This window comes from Ovis aries, chromosome 5, assembly GCF_016772045.2.
Source record: "Ovis aries strain OAR_USU_Benz2616 breed Rambouillet chromosome 5, ARS-UI_Ramb_v3.0, whole genome shotgun sequence".
NCBI classification, from domain to species: Eukaryota; Metazoa; Chordata; class Mammalia; order Artiodactyla; family Bovidae; genus Ovis; species Ovis aries.
Window position 1 is genome coordinate 41,080,103 of NC_056058.1, and position 11,136 is coordinate 41,091,238.

Sequence of the window (11,136 nt, forward strand, 5' to 3'; positions counted from 1 at the left end):
TCCCTCATTCCCTTTTGTGTCCCACAGAGGGGGCTTCACCCTAAGCCCTGCGCACACCAGCCACATCCCACCTTGCTGGGGCTAAGGGGAGGGGGGCAATGTCCCCTTGGAAGTGTGGAAGGCTGGAGGGCTGTGGACACACTGCCCCCTGGCCCAGAGGACCTCAGCAGGAAGTGGGTGCTAGCCAGCTTCCCACACCTCTTGGGGGTGGGGAGGGACCCTGAGCCTGAGCTTGAAGCTCCTGAAGCCTTCCTGGGGTGCAGCTTTAAATCCCAAGCTTCCTGAGGCCCTGGAGTTGGAAGGAGGAAGTGGGGACACCCAACCCAGGCGTGGGGCAACCCCAACGGCCTGCTGAATGTGAGTATAAGAGGGGGTGGGTGGGTGGGCAGGGGCACCGCTGAACCATGCCCGGAAGCTGCAGATCGCCTAGCCCCTCCCTGGCCCCAGTGCTGCTGGCCATGCTGCTGGGTGGTGAGTGGGGCCCATGTCCGCCGAACTGTCCACCTGTCCCACACCCTCACGGCCCAGATGGGGAGAGTGAGGCAGGATCAGGCTCAGGATGGGAGCCTCAAGGGGAGGGTAGGAGGAAAGGAGAGGAATGGGTCTGTTTCCCCATCTGTGAAGTGGGCAAAACCTAGTACCTCCCACCCAGGCAGGTGTCCTGGGGACACAGTGTAACTGGAACCCCCAGACAGTGCTTGGCACACAGAAAGCGCTTAATACGTGCGTGAGGGCACACCAATGAACCTGTGACCGGATGCATGAGGCAGGTGTCATAGGAGGCCCGGGTGAGGGGCCTCCACCCTCACCCCAAGGAGGCTGACTCATGCCTCAGCTTGTCCATCTCCTGGGCCCCACGGCTGGGCACCGGGCCTCCCGGAGCCTCTAGGAGTAATGATGATGACCTCGGAGCTCTCCACCCAGCACTAACAGTCCCAGGCCGGGTCCCTTTCCCCCAGCAGACCCAGTCGGTGCTGCCATGGGACCCCTAGTTTGCAGATGGGGGAACGCAGGCTCCATGGGATTCCAGGCCAGGCAGCGACTCTGCCTCCTCCCCTGTCCCAAGTCTGGGCTCCCTGGAGGTGGGGCGGGGGCATCAGAAGAGGCGACTGCCCCTGACCCCCGCGTCCCCAGGAGCAGCCCGGGCCGCGGAGATCGTGGGCGGGAGGGAAGCCCAGCCCCACTCGCGCCCCTACATGGCGTCGCTGCAGCTGGCTTCCGGCAGCCACTTCTGCGGGGGGACCCTGGTGCACCCGAGCTTCGTACTGACCGCCGCTCACTGCCTGAACAACTTGTGAGTGTGCCAGCGCGTGACCGGCCGGGGTCCGAGGGGGAGGGCGGACCTGCTCCGGGGTGCGGGGTGCGGGGTCCGGGGGGCGGAGGGCGGGCCTGCCGGAGGGTCCGAGTCGGGGGTGCGGCCCTGCCTGCGCTTCTCCTGGCCTCATCCTTCCATCCGTCCACCTGCCCAACCCTTTCATCCCAGACTAGGGGGGCACCTGCCCTGCCCGCTCCCCGCCCCGCCCGACGCGGCCCCCTGCTGCCCCAGGAGGATGAGTTCAAGCCAGGGGCCCAACCCTCGGGGGCAAGATGCAGATCGGGTGGCGGGTCTCCTGGGGGCAGCGGTGGGGAGTTCCCGAGAGGCTGCACCCTGGCCTCAGGACGGGAGTGGGGTGCACGGGTAGGCTTAGCACGATCGCCCCGATCCTCAGGAACCCACAGCGCGTGAGCGTGGTGCTGGGGGCCCACCGCCTGCAGACCCCCGAGCCCACCCAGCAGAGGCTCGGCATCAGTCGCCTGTTTGAGAACAACTACGACCCGCAGGAGAAGCTGAATGACGTGCTCCTGCTGCAGGTAGGTGGGCGGTGCCGGCGCTGTGCTCCACCCTCCAGCGCCTCCCGCTGCGGGCGGGAGGCCGAGCCAGGCACCAACTTCGGAGTATGCGGGACCCCCCATCCCATCCCCACCCGCCTCGTGGACTTTGCCTGGCTGTGTCCCCTCCCCACTCCCTGCACTGTTCCCAGATAGCCTCACCTTTGGCTTCCCAGATGGCTCAGTGGATAAAGAATCATCCACCTGCAATGCAGGAGATGCAAGAAATGAGGGTTCAATCCCTGGGTCGGGAAGATCTCCTGGAGGAGGGCATGGCAACCCACTCCAGTATTCTTGCCTGGAGAATCCCATGGATGGAGAAGCCTGGCAGGCTACAGTCCATGGGGTCGCAAAGAGTCGGCATGACTGAAGTGACTGGACACCCACAGCTTTGGCACCATCCTCCCCTCCTCAGGGAGGCCTACCCTAGTCTGTCCCTGTGTCACCTGAGTGATGCCCCCCCACTCACTGTTCAGGATGAGGCTCTATTTCCCTTGACTGTGCCACCTGCCCTCCTCTTCTCAGCCTTTCCTGGCCCAAAGATCAGCTCCCAGAGCAGAGACGTAGTGTCCCTAGGTCTTAGCCAGGATCAAGCATACAGTTGGGTGACTTCCCTGGTGGTCCAGTGGCAAGACTCTGTGCTCCCAATGCAGGGGGCCTGGGTTCGATCCCTGGTCAGGGAACTAGATCCCATATGCTCCAACAAAGAGTTTGCATGCCACAACTAAGAAGACCCAACACAGTCAAATAAATAGTTAAAAAAAAATAAAGCATACAGTTGGTACTCAATAAGTGCTTTGTATGTGAATGAACACCACAGTGACCAGTGCTACAAATGGGTGGCTCATGGCCTCAAGGAAGGTTAAACTGAGCCCTGTGAGTTTGGAGGATGTGATCAGGACAGCCTTCCTGGAGGAGGTGACCCTTGAGCCAGACAGAGGGAACAGCATGTGCGAAAGCTGGGAGGAGGCACTTTGTGATAATGGTCTGTGGGTGGATGCAGGTCTGGAGGTGGGAGCTCACTGCCCCCCGAACCCCCACCCTCTGCCATAGCTGGACCAGCCAGCCACCCTCAACACCCATGTAGCGGTGGCTCAGCTCCCACAGCAGGCCCAGCCACTGCCCCATGGCACCCAGTGCCTGGCCATGGGCTGGGGCCGCCTGGGCACCCTCGAGCCACTGCCCCAGGTCCTACAGGAGCTCAATGTCACCGTGGTCACCTTCCTGTGCCGGCCACAGAACGTGTGCACCTACGTGCCCCGACGCAGCGCTGGCATCTGCTTCGTACGTACCGGTGGCTTTGGCACAGGGACCGCAGGAACCGCCCCGGGAGGGAGGGTGGGCGGCGGGGACCCAGCCCTGCCTTCTCCTTCCTGAGCAGCTGCTGCACCTCCACCTCCCCATCTGGAAGGTGGGCACACCCGTCGTAAGGGGTGATGTGGCCTTTGTGGGTCTGTGGGCTCACCCATCCAGGGCCCCTCGAGTGGGTGACCGACCCCCACTCTGTGGCCACACGCATCTCCCCGTCTCACTGTGAGAGAGATGGGGAGCATTTCACCCCTGCACGGCCCCTTCACTGAGGCAGCCTCGTCTGGCTGCTGGCCTGGCCTGAGGGACTGACCAACCTGCCCCTCCACAGGGGGACTCCGGGGGCCCCTTAATCTGTGATGGGGTACTCCACGGCGTGGACTCCTTCGTGATCCGGGGATGTGCCACTGGCCAGTACCCCGATTTCTTTGCTCGTGTCTCCCTCTATGTGGACTGGATCAACTCCGTGCTGAGCAGCGTGAGGGGCAAGGACAGCCCCTGAGCCCCCCAGAACCCCTGCAGGCGCTGTGGACAGAGGTGGCGGGTCTGTTTCTGTGTCTGTGCCTCCTCTCCCCCTCGCTGGCAGCCCCACTTGTGCCATCAATAAAAGCTGAACCACCTCCCTGGCTCCTGTGTGTCCTTCCCACGGGCAATGTCGGGGAGAGTGGGTCAGGTTCCTCAGTGTCTGGGTCCTGAAACCCCAAACTCAAGGTGGGGGTGAGAATAGAGGCCTGGAGGTCAGATGAGGGCCCAGATCACTATGGATCCCACTCCCCACTGCCCAAAACCCTGCCTGTGTGACCCTGGGCAAGTGGCTGCCCCTCTCTGTGCCTCCGTTTCCTCATCTGGAAAATGGAGTCGCCCCACACATTTCCAAGTGTCCAGGGAGCCCCACTTTGGCTCTGGGGGCTGGGGGTGTCCTGCCCAGTTCTATGTGTATTAGTTAGTTGCTCAGTCGGTCCGACTCTTTGTGAGTCCATGGACTGCAGTCTGCCAGGCTCCTCTGCCCCCCGAATTCTCCAGGCAGGGATTCTGGAGTACATAGCCATTCCCTTCTCCAGGGGATTTTCCTGACCCAGGGCTCAAGCCTGGGACTCCTGCATTGCAGGCAGATTCTTTACTGTCTGAGCCACCAGGGAAGCCCTTTCATCAACATGGCCTCTTGACTAAGCCATCACAATCTGGGGTGCCCAGGGCCTGTGGGGCTCCTGAAGTCAGAGGCTGGCAGAGGGCTATCAGGAAGGCTTCCTGGAGGAGGTGGCAATGCCTGAGCTGACTCCCAGTGCAGGAATAGGAACAAAAGAAGGGTTGTGCAGACAAGGCACTGGCCAGGCAAGGGCCCTACGTCAGGAGTAGTTTGGGGATGTGGGGAACAGCAAGGCCAACTGAGTGGGGGAGGGAGAACAGGTCAGGGAGGGGCAGGGCTGGAGCACACACGGCCACCAGATAACCTGGGGTCTAGAGGAGGAGCCTGAGGCAAGGCAGAGGTAGGGGTCACAGGCCAGCCATGGAGAGGGCAGGTGGCCATGGCAATGCAGCAACGGAGGCTCAGAAAGAGGAGCCAACCAGCTCTGGGCACACATCAGTGTTGGAAGGCAGCTCTTTGGTTATTGACTTACTCTGCTGCCACCTGGTGGAGGCATTCAAATTCAAGCTGGGGCCAGAATCCCCTCAGGCCCGCTGCCTGTTTAACTATTTCACAACTCAACCGACCACCCCAGTGGAGGAGCTGAGGCTGGTTTGCAGCAGTGGCAGGAGCGAGCCTGCACTGAGACCTGGGGCAAGGCCAGAATTCTGGGAAACTCCCGCTGATAAACGTCAGGGGAGGGCCGGGAATTCCCCCTGCAGCTCCCACAGGCCCATGGCAGGGAAGTGGTTTCTATAAAAAGCCCAGAGGGACCTCTCCCGCCGCACTGGGGACAAATGAGGTCTGCCGGAGGGCATGTTGGACTGAGCCCATTGATGGGAATAGAAAGACCCAGAAAAAACAGCCTTGGGTGTTTTCTATTTTCTATGAGCTCCAGCACATGAGTATGTGTGTTTTGTGTGTTAGATGAGTCACAGGAAAGTTCTGCACAAAAAGGATCAGCTCCAAGGAGGGGAGGAGAGAACAGGGGCCTGGGATCTGGGGCTGACTTCTGGAGACTGAAAAGGCTGTTGACATTCAGGGGAGGACAGAGCCACAGGAATTATAAACAGGATGTTGCAGAGAAGTGACCTGGGGAGGGGGCTGGCCGGGAGAGCAGGGTGGCCCCCAGCAACACAGGATCCCCTAGCCTGCAGAGCAGCATTGTCCTGTGAGATGCTCCATGTGGCATCACTACTTTGATGGGAACCAGAACACCCCCAAGAGGATCAGCACCATACCCTCTGGGAGAGGGTTACTGGTTAACAAACCCTCAAGGATGGCACTTTCTTATCTAAGAACTTCACACAAGTTCATTCATTTAAGCCGTGGGACAATCTCAAGAGATGGGAACCTACGGCTTCCATTTTACAGATGAGGAAACTGAGCCTTGGAGGGGGCCTAACGTCACAGAGGGCAAGTCCCCTGGAGTCCAAAAATTTAGCCATCGTGACCTGTGAGGATGTAGCATGCAGGTGGTCCTCAAAAGATCCAATTTTGTTTAAATCTGGTCTCCCTACCTGAGGCACAGCCTCCTCCATTCTCCCCACCCCCGCTGGAAACTGGGTTATGTATACAGCAGATGCTTACCAAGTGCTCTATGGTAGCTTTAACTCAACAAAGTGGGGAGCCTGCCAAGAGGGAAGAGATGGGGGTTGACTTGCCTATGGCCACACACCAGGGGTGAGGGGACCCAGGGACAAACTGGACTCCCATCCCAGCTGGGCTCTGGGTGTCCCTGGGTGCCCCCGCCCACCTCTTCCTCAGATGGATCCGTTGGTTCCCGCCCCAAGCCTTGCTCCAAGCCAGGAGAACGTTGCTTCTTGCGACAGCCTTGGCTACAGCCGTTGCAGCTGGAGCAGCTGGGGTGAGGAGTTGGGTGGGGGGAGGAGAACGGGCACCATGGGGCTGGGGATTGGCCCTGGGGGACTCTATCTCCCTTGTCCAGCTTGAGCTCTTCCAAGGTCCATACCAAAGCTCTCAAACTTGGATGGAGATCCATGGTCCAGCCTCCAGGCCCAGGAGGGAATTCTCTCCTCTGGCTCCGGCTGGAAGGGGTTTCAGAGTTCAGAGGGGCAAGGGTGGGATGGTTTGGGAGGGGTTCCTTCCCAGAACCTCGGAGGGCCCCCAGAGACTGACTGAATCCTGGGTAGGAGTGAGTTCCTTGTTAGAAGGAGCAACCAAAGACAGGTTGGAAGTCCAGGCTCCCAGAGGGACATTCAAAGCCGAGGAAGTCAGCAAGCCCTCCTCTAGCTGTGAATTTTGGATTCAAAGCCCAGGTCCCCCAACCATGTCACTGGGCAGGTGGCTGATATGGAGACCCTGCCATGCCTGCAAAATATTAGGACAGAGCTGGGTGCACATGATTGCTGTTATCAGAGAGCCCTGGTGAAACTGAGGCACGTGGCATCCCAAACAATTCCTCTGGGCCAGAGTGACCAGTATTCTTGCCTGGAGAATCCCATGGACAGAGGAGCCTGGCAGGCTACAGTCCATGGGGTCGCCAAGAGTTGGACACAACTGAGCAACTTAGCATGCATGCATGTATGACCACATTTAGCAAAAATACAGGATGTCCTGCTAACTCTGAATGTCAGATAAACTAACTTTGTACATAACTACATGTAAGGAATATTGGCTTCCCTAGTGGCTCAGGTTGTAAAGAATTTGCCTGCAGTGCAGGAGACCCAGGTTCGATCCCTGAGTCAGGAAGATCCCCTGGAGAAGGAAATGGCAACCCTCTCCAGGATTATTGCCTGGAAAATTCCAGGGACAGAGGAGCCTGGGGGGCTATAGTTCATGGGATTGCAGAGTCAGACACAACTGTGCGACTAACTTTCACTTCACTTACACAGGACACCCTGCTAACTTTGAATGTTGGATAAACTTTGTTCATAACTACATCCCATGCTTATATGTGGGATACACTTATGTTAAAAAGATGTCTATCTGACATTAGGGTTTAATCATGCACCCTGAGTTTGAACTGGTGACCCTCCTGGTCACTTGCACAGTTCCTTCCCCAACTGTTCTTCCCATCACCCAGTCGGCGGTCCCCCATCCCCTGGATGGGGAGAGGAAGTAGGGGCACCTGGCCCCGCCGTGGGGCAACTGCAACTGCCTCTCGGTGTGGGGACTATAAGAGGGACAGGTGGGCACAGAGGGCAGAAACCCTGGAGCCCCCAACCGACCATGACCCAAAGCTGCAGACACTTCAGCCCTGCCCTGGCCCCCATCCTGCTGGCCCTGCTGCTGGGGGGTGAGTGGGGTCGAGTCTGTCCCTGGTCTTCTGCTCCCCCTCTCCACTCACCCTGGACCCTGCCGCACCCCCCAACCTCATGGGATGAGGAGACTGAGGTTCTGAGTGGTGAGGGTGAAGGGGGGGTACACCCTGCACCCTGTGGGGACTTCAGGTCTGGCTGCGCCGGGGCAGGAGGACCGTACACGCCCCCTCCCCTCTCTGGGTGACAAGCAATAGAAGGGCCCAACCCTGCGGGGTCCTGCTGGGGGTTCCAGGGGTCGGGGGTTCCTCCTCTGCTTACCGCCCCACCCCGCCCGTGCCCCCAGGCCCCGCGCTGGCCTCGGAGATCGTGGGGGGCCGGGCGGCCCGGCCGCACGCCTGGCCCTTCATAGCTTCGCTGCAGCTGCGCGGAGGCCACTTCTGCGGTGCCACCCTCATCGCGCGCAACTTCGTGCTGTCGGCAGCGCATTGTCTGAACGGCGTGTGAGTGTCTCCGCGGGCGCACACATCGAGGGTCCCTGCGCGAGGGGCGTGGGGCCGGCCCAGGGTGGGGGCTTCCGGCAAAAGCGCGAGGGTTTGCAGGGTCCCCCTGCGCCCCAGCGGGGTCTCTCCGCCGCTTCCGATCCCGGGGACCCCCCCCCCATCACCTCCTGTCCGCCCGCGACCCCAGGAACTTTCGATCGGTGCGCGTGGTGCTGGGGGCGCATAATCTGCGGCGGCGGGAGCGAACCCGGCAGATGTTCAGGGTCCAGAGGGTCTTTGAAAACGGCTTCGACCCCTTGAACCTGCAGAACGACGTCGTGGTTCTCCAGGTGCGCGGGGGGCAGGGCGGGCAGGGCAGGTGCAGCGTCCTGAGAGGCTTGGGGAGGGGGGAGGGGCAGGAGACTGGGGGGTGCGGCGGGCGGGGGGCAGACCTGATGTCCCCCCTAATCCTGGTGCTTTAGTCACCCCGCTGTGAAATGGAGAAGTACACCCCCGCATCCCGCAGCGCTGCCAGAGATTAGATAAGACAGCCAGAAGCTCTGAGCAGCTGTCTTTCCTGGCAGTGGGCACTGACGGCCTCCCTCTTTGGGAAATGGGGCAAAACTACCTACATTCGGCGGGTGGGAGTCTGGAGGCAGAAACCTACCTTTCCCCTCTGCTTGCACAGCTATGATTATTCTCTGAGAATGTTCTAGAACAAGGGCTTTATGGTCGTTGGTGTAGCCCACGGTATGTTCTGTTGGACACCTACTGTTTACTGCACTCAAGACACATTCAGGGACTTCCCTGGTGGTCCAGGGGCTAAGACTCTGCACTCCCAAATTCAGGGGACCCAGGTTCAATCCCTGGTTGGGAAACTAGATCCCGCATGCTGCAACTAAGACCCCATGCAGCCAAACAAATAAATAAATAAATATAAAAGACATGTCCAGAGACGTGGCCTCAGCCATAGTGGTTCCTTCCACTTTACAGACGGGGAAAGTGAGGCTCGATGGGAGGCATGAAGAGGGTGCGCATCCTGCTCTTAAACACCCCAGGACAATGGTAGAGCCTCAGCAGGGGAACCTGGCCCCAGAGTCACAGCCGTGGCTCGCCACCCCTCTCCCGTGACTGCTTCATACCCCACCACCCTCCTCTGCAGCTCAACAGGATGGCCACCCTCAACGCCAACGTGCAGGTGGCCCAGTTGCCTGCCCAGGACCAGGGCGTGGGCGAAGGTGTGCAGTGCGTGGCCATGGGCTGGGGCCGGCTGGGCACGAACCGGCCACCGCCCCAAATCCTGCAGCAGCTCAACGTGACCGTGGTGACTGGTCTCTGCCGCCCCACCAACGTGTGCACCCTGGTGCCACGCCGGCGTGCTGGCATCTGCTTTGTAAGTACCCTGGGTGCCCCCAGACCCCACCCCACCCCCTCCCAGGCTGCTGCAGCCAGACCTCTGGAATATCTTCCCCACCCTGAAGGGCAGGTAGGTGGAGCTGAGAGGGCTGGGCCGGGAACCCTAGCCCCCCAATTTGTCTGGCTCCACAGGGGGACTCCGGCGGGCCCCTGGTCTGCAACGGGCTGGTCCATGGGATCGATTCCTTCATCCGTGGGGGTTGCGGCTCCGGGGTCTTCCCAGACTCCTTTGCCTCTGTTGCCAAGTTTGCCAACTGGATCAACTCTATCATCCGGCGCTACAATGACGACGATGGCCCCTCTCTCCACCCCAGGGACCCCACGGGCAGGACCGACTAGAAAGGCTGTACCTGTCATGCCCCCTCACCTGCCCCTGGCTGGGCCCTTCCCATGAAGCATCACTCAGCAGCTGGCACAATAAAAACCTCTCTCTGTTTTGTAGAAGGTGTCTGTGTGTTTGTTGGTTGTACAACTGAGTTGAAAAGTCCTCAGGAGAAGGTCTTGGGTGTGTCATGAGTATGCTGCCACCAGGTGGTGGCTGATTCAGGGCCCTGGGGTAAGAAGTCCCTTCCCTACCTTCCACAAAAGGATCCCAGTTGCTATTTCTTGGATGGAGGAGCCTGGTAGGCTGCAGTCCATGGGGTCACTAGGAGTCGGACACAACTGACAGATTTCACTTTCTCTTTTCCCTTTCATGCACTGGAGAAGGAAATTGCAACCCACTCCAGTGTTCTTGCCTGGAGAATCCCAGGGACGGGAGAGCCGGGTGGGCTGCGGTCTATGGAGTCGCACAGAGTCGGACACGACTGAAGTGACTTAGCAGCAGCAGCAAACATAATTAAACCAGTGCTGCAGGTGGTCATAATGCAGAGCACTACAGCAGGTGTTCACACGTGCTTACAAGCACAGACATCATTCTGCTGCTGCTGCTAAGTCACTTCAGTCGTGTCCGACTCTGTGCGACCCCATAGATGGCAGCCCACCAGGCTCCTCCGTCCATAGGATTTTCCAGGCAAGAGTACTGGAGTGGGGTGCCATTGCCTTCTCCAACATCATTCTGAGTCTTTGCAAGTATTCACTCAGCTGGTCCTCTCTCTGCCCTCGAGGCAGGTCCCATGAGTGCCCCACTTTACAGATAAGGAAGCAGAGGGGCAAACAGCTATGAAGTCACACTCAAGAGCCTGGGTTCGAGTCCCAGCTCTGTGACTTTGAGCAACTTGTGTGCTGTCTCTGAGCCTCTGTTTCCCTGCAGTAAAGAGTGAGGCACTGTCTGGGAAGCAGCCAGCCAGGAGTTGAGGTCCTAGGCCAGCCTCAGCTTCTCTGAGTGGGGAGACAGTCCCTCCCCCTCCTCCTCAGCCCTGGTAGGGAGGTGGGGGAGGAGGGAGGCAAAGATGTCAGATGTCTCACAAGGAAACACTTCAGCCCGAAGGAGTCACAACAGCCCTGGGGAGGCGACCAGTCTGTACCCCTCTTCTGCTTCCCTGGGCCTGGGAAGGAACCCCCAGGGGCCCACAACACATGTGGCCTCTGCCATCATGAGGCTCACAGGCTGGGAGACTCAATTGCCTAAGCCAGCAAATAAATTTGAGAAGTAACATCAGGCAATGCTCCCTCCCCCACCCCTGACCCCACACCACGAGGCCAGGATAATTCCTCTCTGCACCCCCCCACCGCATCCCCCTAGTGGGGCACACCAGCCTGGGCCCTACCTGAC

The 11,136-nt window shown here is 59.7% G+C and overlaps 3 protein-coding genes and 1 non-coding gene across 4 annotated transcripts in view; 3 read left to right on the forward strand and 1 right to left on the reverse strand.

Annotated features, from left to right (window-relative positions):
* PLPPR3 (phospholipid phosphatase related 3) overlaps positions 1-11,136 on the reverse strand; it is a 44,721-nt gene that overhangs the window by 25,148 nt on the left and 8,437 nt on the right. The window lies entirely within an intron of this gene.
* Positions 394-3,797, forward strand: PRTN3 (proteinase 3). The gene is made up of 5 exons (XM_027970695.3): positions 394-471; positions 1,135-1,294; positions 1,710-1,851; positions 2,923-3,153; positions 3,509-3,797. Exons 1-5 carry the CDS (start codon positions 405-407, stop codon positions 3,677-3,679), a joined length of 771 nt encoding a protein of 256 aa, XP_027826496.1. The 5' UTR covers positions 394-404; the 3' UTR covers positions 3,680-3,797.
* Positions 2,481-2,552, forward strand: TRNAG-CCC (transfer RNA glycine (anticodon CCC)). The gene has a single exon. It is a non-coding gene; the product is annotated as a tRNA-Gly (tRNA).
* Positions 7,470-9,866, forward strand: ELANE (elastase, neutrophil expressed). The gene is made up of 5 exons (XM_027970617.3): positions 7,470-7,562; positions 7,871-8,027; positions 8,215-8,356; positions 9,169-9,399; positions 9,555-9,866. Exons 1-5 carry the CDS (start codon positions 7,496-7,498, stop codon positions 9,759-9,761), a joined length of 804 nt encoding a protein of 267 aa, XP_027826418.1. The 5' UTR covers positions 7,470-7,495; the 3' UTR covers positions 9,762-9,866.

Coding starts and splice junctions, on each gene's coding strand:
- PRTN3 (XM_027970695.3), top strand. CDS start 405: ATGCCCGGAAGCTGCAGATCGCCTAGCCCCTCCCTGGCCCCAGTGCTG. Junction 1,295..1,709: donor GCTCACTGCCTGAACAACTT/GTGAGTGTGCCA, acceptor CCCGATCCTCAG/GAACCCACAGCGCGTGAGCG. Junction 3,154..3,508: donor GCAGCGCTGGCATCTGCTTC/GTACGTACCGGT, acceptor GCCCCTCCACAG/GGGGACTCCGGGGGCCCCTT.
- ELANE (XM_027970617.3), top strand. CDS start 7,496: ATGACCCAAAGCTGCAGACACTTCAGCCCTGCCCTGGCCCCCATCCTG. Junction 7,563..7,870: donor GCTGGCCCTGCTGCTGGGGG/GTGAGTGGGGTC, acceptor CCGTGCCCCCAG/GCCCCGCGCTGGCCTCGGAG. Junction 9,400..9,554: donor GGCGTGCTGGCATCTGCTTT/GTAAGTACCCTG, acceptor CTGGCTCCACAG/GGGGACTCCGGCGGGCCCCT.